Genomic DNA, 17,473 nt, shown 5'->3' with positions numbered 1-17,473 from the left:
CATGTTTAAGAAAAGTTTTGTAAATGATTTCCAATAGTTCATGGATTAGGGACCCAATATTATGGGGTTCCACAGGCTTCTGTATAGATTATTTACGTTAATCTTTCTATCTTCCCAATGGGACTCAGTGCTCAGTCTAGAAGATACCATCAGAGATGCTTAGTTTTGCAGTTCTCAAACTGTGGATTTGTCTCCTCAGTGGTAACATGCTTGTTAACAGCAAAAAATGTTTTTAAATAAATAAATATATAGAGGTGAGAAATAACAGACCTCAACTCTATTGTTCCTCTGCAAATTTGTGTACACAGAGTCAATCCCTTACCTCTCTCTAAAAGCGCAAAGTTTCAAAAAGTTCAATGAATACAAGATTGTTGGGGGCGGAATAGATCTGGACAAGGAGAAGAGATCTGCAGATATGCTTGCTTTGTTAAAATATTATATGTTTGCTGTTGAAGAAAAAAAATCCAGAATACTTAACGTTGTTGTTTTAGTTAAATAAAACAATTTAAATGTCTGTCTGGTGATGTTCTCCTCCTAATACAGCATAGCAAGAAAATCCTCCAAATATTAATGATTAACCTGTTGAACTGGAGATAGTTCACCTCCCAATGACTTCATAAATATCTGCTTCAATTACCTTTGGTAAATTAAATAACCAAACAATCATTCAATTTTCTGATATAGCTGTAAAACTAATCTGAAATGTTTTCAAAATAAATCACTGTTTAAAAATGTAGAGCGTTTACCTTCTAAAAATGAAACCTACATCTATCTCCGAGTTTCAGAGTAGCAGCCGTGTTAGTCTGTACCCGCAAAAAGAAAAGGAGGACTTGTGGCACCTTAGCGACTAACAAGTTTATTTGAGCATAAGCTTTTGTGAGCTACAGCTCACTTCATCGGATGCTGTAGCTCACGAAAGCTTATGCTCAAATAAATTGGTTAGTCTCTAAGGTGCCACAAGCCCTCCTGTTCTTTTTATCTCTGAGTTGTGAATAATATATATTAAGGTTATAACAACCATCAGGAATGCACTTTTACGTAGAAAACCATTATTAAATCGAGTCTTCCATGATCTAAATCAAATCCACCCTGACCGCCTCCGTTCCTCACTATGTTTGCGCATGATAATACTACCACACTTTTAAAAATCTGACCAAGCATTAACACATAATCCTCCACTAAAATTAACCTTCCCACCTACAATTGCCTGCTTAAATATCTGTTATGTTCCCATTCAAAGATGGAGTATATAACATGCAGAAATTGGGACAAATGTGTTCACTAAACTGTTGTTACATTCTAATGAATCACATTAGTTGCAGCTTAATAGTAACATCATTGAACGCTTCAGACAAGCGGCTTCACACTTTCTCCCATGCTGCCCCTAATGCTTGGGAGGTACTCTGCATGAACATCCTCAAAGCTATTTCACTGTTCTCCTTCAAACTTTCCTTTACCATGATGCCTACCAAACACTTGACAAGATAGGCTGCTGGCATGCTGAGGCCACTGCATATCACACTGACCAATTTTGTCTCAGGGTTGGTCTACACTTGAAACACTACAGCAGCACAACGACAAGCTTCAGGGTAGCCATTCAGTAGAGTGACAGGATGGGTTTTCCCATGACCATAGTTAATCCCCTTCCTGAAAGGCAGTAGCTAGGTTGACCTAGCACTGCCTACACTGGTGGTTAGGTCTGCTTGCCTACTTTGCTCAGTGGTGTGGATTTTTCACCTCTGAGCGACGCTGCTCAGTTGACTTAACTTTTCAGTGTTGCCGTAGCTCCCTGTTTCCTGGTACTCCCTGCTCTGTCTGTATCTATGTATTATCTCTTGTCTCAGACACTTGCTACAGCCACATAAGGGGTTTTGCCGTCACTGTAGTAAACCCACCTCTCTGAGACGCAGTAACTAGGTTGACAGAATAACACTTCTGCCAACCTAGCAGCATCTACCGTGGGACTTAGTCAGTTTACCTACATCTCCTAGGGGAGTTTTGCACACCCTTGAGCAATACAGCTAGGTCAATCTAAGTTTTAGGTGTAGACCAGGCCTTAGACTGTAAATTCTTTGGGACAGAGACTGTCCTTTTGTTCTGTTTATACAGCACCTGACATAATGGAGCCGTGGTCCCCGACTGGGACTCTTGAGCACAATCTACAGTAACACACGTAACTGTAAGACAGTGCTTCCTGTGTCCCAGAGTTGGCCAAGCTGCAGGACACCGCTGGGATGTGCAGATCAGCTGGGCCCCTCTGTACTGCACAGCTGTATCTACACTAGGGACCATTAGCCACCGCTGCCAGGGGGCAGTGGATCAGCCCCACGTTCCTGAGCGGGAGGGTAGGCCAGAGGCGGCATCGACACCAGGGACATTAGTCGCCACGACGAAGGAGCGCCGGCAGCAGATCAGCCCCCACTTCGCTGGGGGCGCCCAGCGCGGCGGCTGGGCCCGCACCAGGGAGGTTAACGGCTGCTGCCGGCGGCGCCGGGCACGACACCGCCGGCGGGGCCCAGCCCTGCCCGGTGGGGCGGCACCCGCTGGGCGGGCAGCGGCTGCGGCCAGGCAATGGGGAACGCGGGGGGGGGAGGGGCAGAGCCTCTCCCCCAGCCCCTCCCCCTCCAGCGAGCAGCCGGCTCGGAGGAGGCGGGAGGGGGTCGCACTCCCCCCTCCCCCCGGCCGCCCCATGGCGCGAAGGGGGCCGGCAGCCCCCGTCTTCCAACACTCACCACGCTCCCCCGCACCGGTCCCCACTGCGCTTGCGCCGACCACGCGCGCGGCCGCCGGCCGGAAGGGAAGCCTTCCCACCGGGGCGGGAGGGGCTTGTTGCCATGGGGACGGGAGCGCGCCGCCAGCCGTTGCCCCTCCCCCTCCCCCTCGCTTCTCCGCTGTCCCGTTTCGGCGGGAGCGGGTGTGAGGCGCGATGGAGGCGGGGGGAGGGGCCGGCGCGCGGCGCTCCCGCCCGCGCTCCTGTGACAGGGGTGAGGGGCGGGACTGGCCTGGAGCGAGTCTCCCCGAGCCGGCGTCGATCCCCCGGTGGCTGTTGAATGCAGCCCGGGGGATTTTAATGGGATATTTTAAGAAAATGACATTATGGCATGTTGGCTGGGGAGGGGGGAATCTCCCGGTACAGCTTCAGTCAGAGTTTGCAACCCTCACGGTGACACGTCAGCGCGACCGAGGCGCGTCGGCAGCCGGCCGTCACGGTTCGGCCCCACGCGGTGACACGTCAGCGCGACCGAGGCGCGTCGGCAGCCGGCCGTCACGGTTCGGCCCCACGCGGTGACACGTCAGCGCGACCGAGGCGCGTCGGCAGCCGGCCCTCACGGTTCGGCCCCACGCGGTGACACGTCAGCGCGACCGAGGCGCGTCGGCAGCCGGCCCTCACGGTTCGGCCCCACGCGGTGACACGTCAGCGCGACCGAGGCGCGTCGGCAGCCGGCCCTCACGGTTCGGCCCCACGCGGTGACACGTCAGCGCGACCGAGGCGCGTCGGCAGCCGGCCGTCACGGTTCGGCCCCACGCGGTGACACGTCAGCGCGACCGAGGCGCGTCGGCAGCCGGCCGTCACGGTTCGGCCCCACGCGGTGACACGTCAGCGCGACCGAGGCGCGTCGGCAGCCGGCCGTCACGGTTCGGCCCCACGCGGTGACACGTCAGCGCGACCGAGGCGCGTCGGCAGCCGGCCGTCACGGTTCGGCCCCACGCGGTGACACGTCAGCGCGACCGAGGCGCGTCGGCAGCCGGCCCTCACGGTTCGGCCCCACGCGGTGACACGTCAGCGCGACCGAGGCGCGTCGGCAGCCGGCCCTCACGGTTCGGCCCCACGCGGTGACACGTCAGCGCGACCGAGGCGCGTCGGCAGCCGGCCCTCACGGTTCGGCCCCACGCGGTGACACGTCAGCGCGACCGAGGCGCGTCGGCAGCCGGCCCTCACGGTTCGGCCCCACGCGGTGACACGTCAGCGCGACCGAGGCGCGTCGGCAGCCGGCCCTCACGGTTCGGCCCCACGCGGTGACACGTCAGCGCGACCGAGGCGCGTCGGCAGCCGGCCCTCACGGTTCGGCCCCACGCGGTGACACGTCAGCGCGACCGAGGCGCGTCGGCAGCCGGCCCTCACGGTTCGGCCCCACGCGGTGACACGTCAGCGCGACCGAGGCGCGTCGGCAGCCGGCCCTCACGGTTCGGCCCCACGCGGTGACACGTCAGCGCGACCGAGGCGCGTCGGCAGCCGGCCCTCACGGTTCGGCCCCACGCGGTGACACGTCAGCGCGACCGAGGCGCGTCGGCAGCCGGCCCTCACGGTTCGGCCCCACGCGGTGACACGTCAGCGCGACCGAGGCGCGTCGGCAGCCGGCCCTCACGGTTCGGCCCCACGCGGTGACACGTCAGCGCGACCGAGGCGCGTCGGCAGCCGGCCCTCACGGTTCGGCCCCACGCGGTGACACGTCAGCGCGACCGAGGCGCGTCGGCAGCCGGCCCTCACGGTTCGGCCCCACGCGGTGACACGTCAGCGCGACCGAGGCGCGTCGGCAGCCGGCCCTCACGGTTCGGCCCCACGCGGTGACACGTCAGCGCGACCGAGGCGCGTCGGCAGCCGGCCCTCACGGTTCGGCCCCACGCGGTGACACGTCAGCGCGACCGAGGCGCGTCGGCAGCCGGCCCTCACGGTTCGGCCCCACGCGGTGACACGTCAGCGCGACCGAGGCGCGTCGGCAGCCGGCCCTCACGGTTCGGCCCCACGCGGTGACACGTCAGCGCGACCGAGGCGCGTCGGCAGCCGGCCCTCACGGTTCGGCCCCACGCGGTGACACGTCAGCGCGACCGAGGCGCGTCGGCAGCCGGCCCTCACGGTTCGGCCCCACGCGGTGACACGTCAGCGCGACCGAGGCGCGTCGGCAGCCGGCCCTCACGGTTCGGCCCCACGCGGTGACACGTCAGCGCGACCGAGGCGCGTCGGCAGCCGGCCCTCACGGTTCGGCGCCACGCGGTGACACGTCAGCGCGACCGAGGCGCGTCGGCAGCCGGCCCTCACGGTTCGGCCCCACGCGGTGACACGTCAGCGTGACCGAGGCGCGTCGGCAGCCGGCCGTCACGGTTCGGCCCCACGCGGTGACACGTCAGCGTGACCGAGGCGCGTTGGCACCTGGCCGTCACGGTTCAATGGCATATGGTGACATGTCAGCATGTTAGTGATGCGTTGGTGCCTGGTGACACGTCCACATGACATTAGTGAAGCAGTAGCATAAGAACACAACATAAGAGTGGCCATGCTGGGTCATCTAGCAATGGTCGATCTAGCCCAGCATCCTGTCTTCCATCAGTGGCCAATGCCAGATGCTTCAGAGGGAATGAATAGAACAGAGTAGTTATCGAGTGATTGACCTTCTTGTCAGTTGTTTGAAATGGGCCATCCTGTTTGCATTGGCCTCATTACCACTACAAAACTCCAAGATCTCTTTCTTGAGTAGTAACAGCTAATTTAGATCCCATCGTTTGATATGTATAATTGGGATTATGTTTTCTAATGTGCATTACTTTGCATTTATCAACATTGAATTTCATCTGCCATTTTGTCGCGCAGTCACCCAGTTTTGTGATTTGCAATTAGCTTTGGACTTAATTATCTTGAGTAGTTTTGTGTTGTCTTTAAATTTTGCCACCTCACAGTGATACAGTAACTCCCCACTTAACGTCCTCTCGCTTAACGTTGTTTCGATCTGACTTCCCTGCTCAATTACAGAACATGCTCCATTTAAAGTTGTGCAATGCTTTGCTATAACGTCATTTGGCTGCCTGCTTTTTCCACAGCTGGCAGCCCCCCATCAGCTCCCCCACACCCCCCTCTGCCACAGCGCCTCCCGCCCGCCAGCAGACCCCGCAGATCAGTGCCTTCTACTTCCTCCCCCTTCCTCCTGCTCACGACAATCAGCTGGTTTGCGGAGTTCAGAAGGGAGGGGGGAGGAGCAAGAACTCAGCGCGCAGGCTCCCCCTCCCTCCCCTGCCTCCTGAATGCCGCAAACCAGTGACATGGGCAGGAGGGAGGGAGGAGGAGTGAGGACATGGCGTGCCTCACCCCTTCCTCCCCTGCTTCCTGCCCGCGGCAATCAGCTGACTTGTGGCGTTCGGGAGGGAGGGGGAGCCTGTGCGCCATGTCCTCACTCCTCCCCACTCCCTTCTGCCTCCTGAACGACGCAAGCCAGCTGGCAGGCTCCCCCTCCCTCCCCTGCCTCCTGAACGCTGCAAGCCAGCTGATTGCCACGGGCAGGAGGCAAGGGAGTGTAGGGTGGTTCAGCCGGCTCATCCCTCTGGGGCGGCGAGGAGCCAGACCGCCTCGCTACTTCTGTCAGGTGTGTCGGGGAACTAGCCTGGCTGCGGGGCCAACAGTCAGTAGCTCAGGCCGTCAGGCGGGGCTGAGCACACAGCTCAGTATTAGCCAGCCTAGGCCCTGGATCGGGGTGGGCAACAAACAGTGGTGCAGGCCCTCAGGCAAGGCTGAGTAAACCGTTCACTATTAGCAGGCCCAGGCCCTGGATCAGGGCAGGGCAACAAACAGTCAGTAGCTCAGGCCCTCAGGCAGGGGCTGGACAAACAGTTCACTATTAACAAAGCCCAGGCCCTGTATCAGAGTGGCCTGGGAGAGGGGGAGACTGCCACCCGCGAGTTGGGTGGCAGGGGGTACACAGGCCCATCCACTCCACTGCATCCCAGCCCGGGGCCCTAGCAGTGGCAGAAGACCTGCTGCTGTGTCAATGGGGTTCCTGGCCGTAACACACTGACATAGGCTCTGACACTCGGGACAGGAGCTACAATAGTTCCTTACTTCCTGATGCATGCCGGGCCAGAAGAAGCATGTCAGTATCCAGGCTAGAGTCTTCTCATGGCCCAAGTGCCCAGCAGCAGGGATGTCGTGGGTGAGTTTCATTAGAGCCTGCCGGTGACATTGAGGCACGAGTAGTTGGCTCTGGGGTTCTCCTATGCGCGGGTCCCATTCTACTTGATAGAGCCAATCCTGATGCAGTTTGAAGTGTGGCCACTGCTTCGCCCAGTGTGGGTCAATTACGGCTCCATCGACCATGACTAGTTATTCGTAAGCGTGACTGAGGGTGGTATCTGCCCTTTGGTCACGACAAAAGTCAGTGTGAAGCAGGGGTTCAGCAGCAGTGTCTGGCGGGGCATCCGCGGGTTCTTCTTCCAGTCCGTTGGGGTCTGGTGCCTCCTCCCCCTCCGACTGGGTCTCAGGAAGGCCCCCTTCCGGTGGTGGCGTAACTGCGGGACTTTCGTCGGCATTTAAGTGGAGGACTTCCAGGAAGTCTGGCCAGTCCCACCCCAGGATTACCGGGTAGGTGAGCTGAGAAGCCAGGCCAATCACCATCGATCACGTGACCCCATCCACGGTCAGCCGGACTTGGGCACTGGGGTAGGGTCGTACGTCACCATGAATGCACTGTAGAGGGATCGTCCCCAGGCGTGGATCAGCCTGGAGGCCTAGGCTTTGACGAACAAGCATCTGACCGCAGCCTGAATCAATTAGGGCTAAGGTTGGGCAATCCCCAGCAACCACTGGCACTGTAATCTTGGTGGCCTGTGGACGTCAGGCACGGGTTTCTCCCGTGCAGACCTGGCCAAAACTGCAATCCATTCCAGTGCAGTCGCACTGTAAATGGCCATATTTCCCACAGGAAAAACAGGGTCCGAGGTCTGCGCATCCCGGCTGGGACAGTGTTCCCGCCTGGCCCCTGGGAGGGCTTTGGTTGGTCCCTTGGGTATCTGGTCGAGGTGCCAGGGCTTGTCGAACTGGGGACTCGGCAAGCCGGGGTCGGGGCTCCGGGCCCCATGACAGGTTTCGTGGTTCGATCCGGGTGGCCCCCCCTTTTCTCTGGGTTAGGGCGCTCTGGTCCCAGTGGGGCAGCTCTAATGATTGGCCCCACCGGTGCTTCAGCAGCAAGGAAGTCCTCCATTAGGCAGCCATTAACGTCGTAGGCTGGTGGCGGAGGACCCAGGCCCTCCCCCGCGATGGGAGCATATGGACGAATTGCTCCAGAATAATTTGTTCAACGAGCTCATCCAGGGTCTGCCTTTCGGGCTGTAGCCACCGCTTGCACGCTTCTTTCAAGTCTTGGGTTACCATCCAGGGTCGGGCCCCTGTAGGATAGACCAAGCTCCAGGACTGTTGTCAGAAGGTCTCTGGACTAACGTCCAAGGCATCTAAGATTGCCGCCTTTACCCGGGTGTAGTCCCATGCCGCGTCCATGGACAGGCCCCGATATACGGTTTGGGCGGTCCCGGTCAGGTACGGGGCCAAGATGGTTGCCCACTGGTCTTGGGCCCAGCCTGCGACCAATGCCACCCTTTCAAAAGTCACAAGAAAGGCTTCTGGGTCATCGTTGGGTCCCATCTTTGTCCACCGGATGGGAGGGGCTAGGCTGGGTGGTCCAGCAGGATGGGGCTACAAGGTCACCAACTGCTGTAGGCATTGCTGCTGGTGGTCCCAGTGCTGGCATCCCAGCTCCAAAATCAGCTGTTGGACCACCTGCTGCTGGAGCTGGGTGGCTGCCTGTTGCTGCTGCTGGAGCTGGAGCTGGGCCGTCTGCTGCTGTTGTTGGCTTTCGGCTAAGAACTTAATAAGCTTATCCATATCCGTGGTTGCTTGGGCACACTCCTCCGCACATCCCTTCTCACAAGCATCGGGGGATCAATGCCCACATTCTCCACCACGCGTAGGGGGGTTCGGCCGGCCCGTCCCTCTCTGGGGTGGCGGGGAGCCAGACCGCCTCGCTACTTCTGTCAGGTGTGTCGGGGAACTAGCCTGCCTGCGGGGCCAACAGTCAGTAGCTCAAGCCGTCAGTATTAGCCAGCTCAGGCCCTGGATCAGGGCAGGGCAACAAACAGTCGGTGGCTCAGGCCCTCAGGCAGCGGCTGAGCAAACAGTTCACTATTGGCCAGGCCCAGGCCCTGGATCAGGGCAGGGCAACAACCAGTCGGTGGCGCAGGCCCTCAGGCAGGGGTTGGGCAAACGGTTCACTATTAACAAGGCCCAGGCCCTGGATCAGAGCGGCCTGGGAGAGGGGGAGACTGCCACCCACGAGTTGGGTGGCAGGGGGGACGCAGGCCCACCCACTCCACTGCATCCCAGCCCGGGGCCCTAGCAGCGGCAGAAGACCCGCTGCTGTGTCAGTGGGGATCCTGGCCGCAACACACTGACGTAGGCTCTGGCGGTGTTGCAGCCTGACTAGGGTCGGCTGCCCCCAGGCTACCTCCCCCTCTAGAGGTACCTGGGTCCGGACAACGTCCTCCCAGGGGTCACACGCCATGGGCTCCTCGGGGTAACTGGTGCACGGTTGGCTTGGCAGCGTCTCTGGGCTCGGGCTAGCCTCAGGCATTGGCTGGTCTGGCCAGTCCCCGGGTCAGCTGCCCATTGCCGTGGTCTCCCAGCTAGAAGCTCCTCCACAGGCATCTGGCCTCTCTGGTGGCTGTGTTTCAAGTCAGCTCTGGGGTCGGGCTTTTATACTTCCTGTCCTGTGCCTTGACCTCGGAGGGGTGGGCGCAGGGTTCACCGGCTCTGCCCACTTTGGTGTCCAGAGAGGCTCGTCCGTCTCCAGGGCAGCGGGGAGCCAGACTGCCTTGCTACAGGGAGGGACGGGGGAGGAGTGAGGACAGGGCGTGCCGAGTAAAGGGGGAGGAGGGGAAGAAGAGGCGGGTTAAGGGTGGGGGCTTGGGGGAAGGGGTGGAGTGGGCGGGCCAAGAGTTGAGCCCTCCGCCCCCAGTGCTGCAGAGTAGGGGAAGCTGCCGCTGCACAATGTGCTTCTCTTAGCCTGCAAACACCTTCAGACGCCTTTCCTGCCTCATTGTCTCCAGTGCCAGTGGGCTGTGCCTGTGTGGGGTAAGGCGGGGATGCCTCCCAACTATAGTACTGTACTGTATGCCAAAAAAAATGTCCCTGGAACCTAACCCCCCCATTTACATTCGTTCCTATGGGGAAATTGGATTCGCTTAACGTTGTTTCACTTAAAGTCGCATTTTTCAGGAACATAACTACAGCGTTAAGTGAGGAGTTACTGTACGTTAGTGCAACTCCACAAAGTTACAGCACCACAGAGTTTCAATGTGATGCTTTTATGCATTGGTGCAACTTTGTGTTTTGATTTGAAGTGTTGACACAAGGTTGAACTAGTGCATCCTAAAGATATTTCCTCACTAAGTAAGGATGTTTCCATATGATGGGATGATGAGTTGGGTGATGTGTTGATGATATACAGCATGATGATATTATTGCAACATGACTATCACCTCAACACAGTAATGCACTAATGGGAACTGATGATATATTGACACAAACTGTAATATTTTGCAAAAAGAAAAGGAGTACTTGTGGCACCTTAGAGACTAATCATCGGATGCATCCGATGAAGTGAGCTGTAGCTCACGAAAGCTTATGCTCAAATAAATTGGTTAGTCTCTAAGGTGCCACAAGTACTCCTTTTCTTTTTGCGAATACAGACTAACACGGCTGTTACTCTGAAACCTGTACTGTTTTGCAGCAACATAATATGTTGACACAACATGATGGAGTATGAACCCCCATATTCATCATTTGTATATAATTGTGATATTTCATATAAAGTATGCCATGTAAGGTATCATGGGAAAGGTTATGATCTGCTGAAAGCCATTGTTCTATCTAAATATGTATATCATTAATGTATATGAAGTTATGAGATTGTGTTGTATAGTAGTCACTAAAATATGCTGTGAGTTGCGAAATTGCCCAGATATTAGCTCCCCAGAGACAACAGCAAGGAAGTAACCAACACCTGGGCATGTGTCAAACAACCATCAACAGCCATTGACCAGCAAGGGAGTTACAATTCAATGACTTACTTGTGCAAGGCCACAACAGATGAATTGCCCAACCTTGCCTGGTGGCTCAGGAATGCCCAGATATCCTTGGATTTATGTTCTCCAAGCACATGGAATGAGGATATAAAATAGGGGACAGAGGCCGCGTGGTTTATCTCTTCTCCTCTCCCACCTATGCTGAAGGTAACGAGAATGCTGGAGCTGAGGAGACTGGTCTCCAGGCTAACAGAGAGAGCCTGCGTATGAAAGACTGTAACCAACTTGCAGTATCCAGTGGAGTGAGAAAACCTGCTTAGTCCAGATATTGCCTAGTCTAATAAGGTTGAGAATTTAGACTGTGTGCTTGTCTTTTATTTTCATTTGGTAACTACTCTGACTTTTGTCTATCACTCATAATCACTTAAATCCATCTTCTGTAATCAATAAACTTATTCTAGTGTTTATCCTTACCAGTGGGTTTGACTGAAGTGCTTGGTAAATCTGCTCAGGTTACAAAGACTGGTGCATGCCCACTTTCCATTGATGAAGTGTTGAATGAATTCATAAACTTGCATTGCTCAAGAAAGGGTCTTGAGCAGTGCCAGACAATATATTCCAGTGGTACAAGGCTGGGAGGTGGGGGGGATTTGGCTGGTGTCTTTCTCTGTGTGATTCGTGAGTGGCTCTAGGAGCATTCATACAATTTGGCTAGGCATGGGGCTGCATATGTGGTAGTACTGAGTGGTAACAGCATGTGGAGGGGTTTGCTGCTTGTCACCAGTAAGGTGTTGTGAGAGACAACCCAGATTAGTGAGTTAAGGGGCCACAGCAGTCCCACAGTCCCAGGTTGCACTCTGGAGATCCTGTCACAACAACATTCTGAGGTGAGAAGACTGGGTGGGAGTGGAAGACTGGGACAATAAGGGGATCAGCAACAGAGGGGAACAGTGTAGGGGAGACCCAGAACTGCAGCCGGCCATCAAACACATCCAAAGACAGGAGCAGTGGCTGCCTACCATAGGCACAAAGTAAGAAGAGACTGTTGCCCTGGGGAAGGGAGGAAAGAGAAGAAGAAGGGGGTGAAGGATGGAACTATATAGAGCCAGCCCATTGGGCCACTGTGTGATCAAAGGGTTTCAGTTGTTCTGGAAGCCCTTCAATCTTTGATCCATTTTCCAAACATCAGAACAAAAGCAACAGAAACATAAAATAGAAACAGAATTTTCATGCAGCATTAAGGGCCCAATCCTAGGAGGCACTGATTTTCCTGAGCTCCCATGGACTTCAGATGGAGTTGAAGGCACCCAGCACTTCACAGGAACAGGTCTAAAAACCTAAACACATAAAGTTTGGAGCAAATGCAACTTCACAACATAATACAATAGGTCTTCCTTGTGCTTAGATTACACCTCCATGTTACTATGGTTCCAAGAATGATGTCATCAGCATGTTCTGACCACTTCTTATGATAGCTCTTAAGACAAATAAATGTCAACAATAGGTTACCAAGGTACCACATGGTGCATTAGAATCCACTCTGTCCTCTTTTATCCCATTTCCTAAGAGAGAAACAACATTATGCTGTGTCTTAATCAACTAAACTCAATGGGATTCCCTTTTCTCTATTTTTGGTGGCTTTATTTACATAATGGCCCTGTAGCGGCCATTGCCAGCCAAGAACCAGATTACAGAGAGTGTGACGGGGATGATGAAGACTTTTGTGGGGTTGTGGGGCAAATCCTGCTTTCATACTGTATTGGCATTTTGGCTATAACTCTCATCAACCATGCTTATACTTGGGTAAGAGTATTATTTTTTTAATTGATTTTACTGTGGCAGTGTTTTGAAGCCCCAGTCAGGGATCAGGACCCTATTATGCTAGGCTCTGTATGCATAAATAACAAAAAAAACTATCCCTGTCTATAGAGTTTACAATGTAAAAAGATATTTTATTATTATTAATTACTATGCTCCATCAGTGCGCTTGGAATCCTACAATGCAAAGAGAAGTCATGGTCTTTGCTCCAAGGAGCTTATAATCTATTATAAACTGACAGCACAGTTCAGACACACAATAAACTGGGGGACCACTAGGAAGTTGAAGATCCTGATTCTAATTTTGCTTACCCCTGTGTAAAAATCAAAAGTATCTCCTTGGAAGTCAGTGTTGTTACAATGGTGTAAAATGAGCACCCAGCAAATGGTGCAAATGAGATCAGAATGAGGATTCTCCCAGTGCTGCTGATGACTCTTTACATATAATGGGCCAAATCCTGAAGTTCCTACTCATTTCTTACTCAGGACTTTTCAAAGAGGTTGTGCGAAGAAGATGCATGTGAATAAAAGCTGCATTGGGGACAGTGGAATGCCCTATCTTTTTTAAAACCAGTGTGTTATTTATAATAATTAATTGTTAATCATCAGTTATTAATAATAAATTGTGCTATGAGGGGCTGAACTGGATGGCTCAGAGGAGTGGTAATAGATAGAGTCCTTCACCTCCACATCAATGGTACAAGTCCAACTCAAGTTTGTACTGAAAGGTGTTGCCACCCAAAGACTATCTGGCAGCCCAAGTGAAATAAATGTGGGGTCTCAGTCCAGTTTCCAGTGGACAAATGTTCTCACCACAAAGCTCATGATCACTTATTGTCCCTTGCCCTGATTGGCAGGCTTGGCACAAAAGCCAAAGACATTGCTCCCATCACGGGAAGGTTTCCTCCAGGCCAGTGCTGAGGCTCAGCAGCAGGGCAATGTGGAGAAGCTTGCTTTGTGGCTGCCATTGCTATCTGTTTCAGAGTAGCAGCCGTGTTAGTCTGTATTCACAAAAAGAAAAGGAGTACTTGTGGCACCTTAGAGACTAACCAATTTATTTGAGCATAAGCTTTTGTGAGCTACAGCTCACTTCATCATTGCTATCTGTGTTCTATATGAATTATCAACTCTATTCTTCAGGACAGTCAGGATGACACCTTTCACTAGCCCACTTAAGAAACAGTGTTGTACATTGGGCAGTATCCACTGACTAGAAATTATTAAAAATCCTTCTAAATAGCAAACTCTATACCATTTATTCATGTTTTCCTGAAACACAGATTCTCCGGAAATGCCGAGATAAAGGACTACCTTCTGGCAAAGGGACTAGCAGTTCAGAAGGTAAATTTGAGTTCTATTAGGCTGTCAAAAGGGTTTTAAAAAGAGAGAGAGTGGACTGATGATTAAAAAGGAAATGTGATCTCTAAAGAGAAGTGTTTTGAGTTGTAAGGGGGGGGGTCATAATTCTTCTGTATGAAGTATCAGTGAGGCCCCACATAGAATAATGGGAAAAATTCTCTCATTTATATACGTGTAAATCCAGAATATCTCCACTAAGCAGTATGAACTTCACATGAACTCCAGCATGAACAGAGCTGAATTTGATCCAGTGAGTACAGATTTGGGTATCTCACCGTTAAAAGGATAGTGATACAATAGAAAGAATACAAATAAATGCAAAAATGATGATCAACAGATTTGGAAGGTCTGATGTAAAAGGAATCATGGTTAAAGGACTTAAGTAATTGTAACTCAGGGATAGTGTGAATGTGGCAGTCTAACTCCTGGGAAAAAGGGAGGCAGGATTCATTGTTTTATTACAGACAGGCTGTTGCTCAACTTACATGATACAGCACCCTCCACGCTAAACAATGATTCCCTGATGCAGGAAGTGCCAAGTTTACATGTAGCCAGCTACCACAGTCTGCGCCACCTGAGTACATGCAGCCAGGCTGCGTGCAAGTAAGAAATGAGGAATGAGACAAATCTAATCAAATTTGGTATACAAGATGCATCTAAGCCTTTACTTTCTCCTATCCCTGATCCTCTTCAAGATCCCCCCTGTATCTCTGCTTTGCCACTGCCAGTGTTATGCAATGATTAGGTATCCTTGTTATACCAATAAAAGAAAAACCAGCAGGATCTTATTAAAGGGCATAAGGCAAAATGCCACATTTATTGTGAATACTGAAAGAATCCTAGTAAGCAGTGAGTTATAGCTATAACATTCCATTCAATTTCATATTTATTCACACATTCATTCATACACACACACACACAGGTTCTGCAAGGTTGTTATCATAGTTACCAGCCTTAGAGTTGCTCGTGCCAAGCCACTGGCCAGGTGGCCTGGACACAAGGAGGGAGCAGGGCCTTGTCAGATGCACATCTGATGCTCCTGGAAGTTGGTTTGCAGAATCAGACCCCAAAGTTCTCAGTTTCTAGAGTCCATTTTTATAGGAATTTCTTCCTATGCCAGTCTATGGGAATTGCTTCATCATGCTGTTGCTGAATCAATCAGCAGATGGCACATTCCTGACGGCTCCGTGCTGCTAGATGTTATCTTGTTCTTCGGTTCTCCCATCCTTGAGGCTGTTGGGTGGATTCCAGTCTGCCCTCCGGGGGTCCTCTGGTTATTTCCACTTGACGCCTTCTTCAGCCAATCGACACTGGATTCTTAGGCTGGCACCTCCCTGGTCATTCAGTTATTATCCACACCAAGCATCCATCCACACACATGCTCTATCTCTATTTTAATCACAATTGTTAAAAAAGCGAGATAAATACAACAAAAGGGCGGGGCGTCTCTGTGTGCTGTTTCTGTTGTTACAAAGTATCGCTTTGAGTCTCTCTCTCTCTCTCTCTCTCTCTCTCTCTCTCTCTCTCTCTCTGTGAGTAGTTGTTGTTACAAAGAATTGCTTTGAGAACAGACTCTGTCTTAGGATGTACTAACACAATTAGCAGCTTGCAAGTTTCACACAGAGAGGGAGAGAAACAGTAAAACCAAGAGACCAAAACCCAAGAGACCTCTTAATTAGTAATACCCTGGAATTTAAACGATGGGGAATCAAACTCATTTGAGATTTTAATACAGAACTTCTTTAATATGATCCAACATCCTGCCTTCTCCTCAGTTCATGCACAGCATATTCATTACTACAAAATGAGAGTGGTTGCTGGCCTGCCAACCATGTGAGACTAGTTAATGTCTGGCAGCACAGATTAGCAGGCTCTGAATCCATGCGGTGTATAACATGGACAATGAAGGGAGCTGTAGTATTGCTCTAAGGAGCCACAGGTTCTCTTGCTCTGTTTTAAAGGAATAAAGTGAGAAGAGGAGGTAGGATCATTCCATTCTGTGCATCTGATGAAGTGGGCTGTAGCCCACGAAAGCTTATGCTCTAATAAATTTGTTAGTCTCTAAGATGCCACAAGTCCTCCTGTTCTTTTTGCAGATACAGACTAACACAGCTGCTACTCTGAAATCTATTAATTCTGTACAAATACTTAAAGGATATGACCTAAGGGTCAAATTACCTCCTACCCAGGTTATTCTCCTTTTGGAAACAGGAAATTCACTATTGGTGAGTTCCAGGCTCTAGTGGAAGAGCATGCTGCTTACCTATCCTTTGGAGGGAGAGAAGGAGGGTTTGCTCCTCCTGGAACAGACTGGGTTCAGCCCCAAAAACCCATGATCCATTGGAAGCCAAGGCCACGTGTCCATGTTTTGGCCACGTGTTTGCACAATGCCTCCTTGCCATGCTGCTATGTGTCCTTGACTGCTGCTGTCCTACAAGCTTCTGTTTGTAGGTGTAGAGGTGATTGTATAGCATCTGGAGCAGCTAGTGTACATGAATACAGACAGGATCTCTGCTTTAGGCTCCCCTTTGTCTCAGAAAGTGAAGGGGAGCCTCATGAAGGGGAGACCTACTTTCTAAGTCGACTAAGGACATATTATAAGAAGCAGTGGCCTTAAACTGAAGCAGGGCAGGTTAGGATTAGACATAAGGGAGGTTCCTCAAGGGAGGCATGGCCTACCATGTTTGGGTTTTTTTAGATATATGGATGTGGTCTTTATCCACTGATGTAAGCTTTACCCACTGCTGTCTGTGAGGATATATTTTTATGCCAGGTTTGCCTACTCTCTATCCGCCTTCCTAGCCTTTCAGAGGAAGGAGAACCTGAAGGCACAACCACCATGGAGTAAGGGTCACTATGGATTACAGTGCTGCTAAGCTGTTTTTCTTCTGTTAGTTCCCAGGGACCCTGTCTGCATTCGTCACAGCGGCTTCAACGTCTGGGATTTCCTCAGCAAGTTTTTCAATGGGAAAAACAAAAAGCACACCTGCCGGTCCACTGACCCCACCCTCTATTCAGAGGTGGCCACAGCCTGGGCCTACTTAGAAATGAAGAAAGCAAGGTTCGTCTCAAAGCTCAGCCAGCAGACTGTCTGTGATAGCGACTCCTCAGACATAAGTAGCGAGGACTTGGATTTGGGGGCATCCTTGGGGAAGGAAAGTGAAACAGAATATATCCCCACCTCAGCTAGCCTTAGGCAGCGAAAGATAGAACTACTGAAGCAAAGGAATATGGGGAGCCAGTGGATCAGGGAACAGCCCTGTCTTCGCTGCAAAGCCAAGAGGACAAGAAAATGGCTGTCCCAGCATTTCTTTAATCCCATGCCACCTCCTCATGGGAAGAACTGTTCATTAGAAGACAATTCCTCCAGGGGTATCACCACGTGACTTGCCTCCATTTGAGCTATACCTGGGTTTTTGTTTGCTTGAAGCCATTGCACTAGGTAGACAGAACCTGT

General features: G+C 52.3%; 2 protein-coding genes across 4 annotated transcripts in view; one reads left to right on the top strand and one right to left on the bottom strand.

Annotated features, from left to right (window-relative positions):
* Nucleotides 1–3,265, bottom strand: part of TMEM209 (transmembrane protein 209) — a 23,849-nt gene extending 20,584 nt beyond the window's left edge. The window contains exon 1 of one of the 3 annotated variants that reach the window (XM_084649781.1): nucleotides 2,733–3,265. Coding sequence is in view for 2 of the 3 variants with exons in the window: in XM_084649780.1 (XP_084505906.1) it covers nucleotides 2,113–2,292 (180 nt within the window). In the remaining variant the exon portion in view is untranslated. Of the gene's footprint in view, nucleotides 1–2,112; nucleotides 2,520–2,732 lie in introns of those variants that run through there. The other 2 variants (XM_084649780.1, XM_084649779.1) reach the window with 2 other exon arrangements.
* On the top strand, nucleotides 2,927–17,402 carry SSMEM1 (serine rich single-pass membrane protein 1; the record flags this gene model as incomplete). The annotated part of the gene is made up of 4 exons (XM_084636340.1): nucleotides 2,927–2,984; nucleotides 12,503–12,642; nucleotides 13,938–13,998; nucleotides 16,912–17,402. 4 exons carry the CDS (start codon nucleotides 2,927–2,929, stop codon nucleotides 17,400–17,402), a joined length of 750 nt encoding a protein of 249 aa, XP_084492466.1.
* Between the last annotated feature and the right edge of the window lie 71 nt (nucleotides 17,403–17,473).

This window comes from Lepidochelys olivacea (genome assembly GCF_965140295.1).
Source record: "Lepidochelys olivacea isolate rLepOli2 genome assembly, chromosome: 1".
NCBI lineage: Eukaryota > Metazoa > Chordata > Testudines > Cheloniidae > Lepidochelys > Lepidochelys olivacea.
Note: the sequence above shows the minus strand (reverse complement) of the source record. Positions and strands in the feature narration are given on the sequence as shown.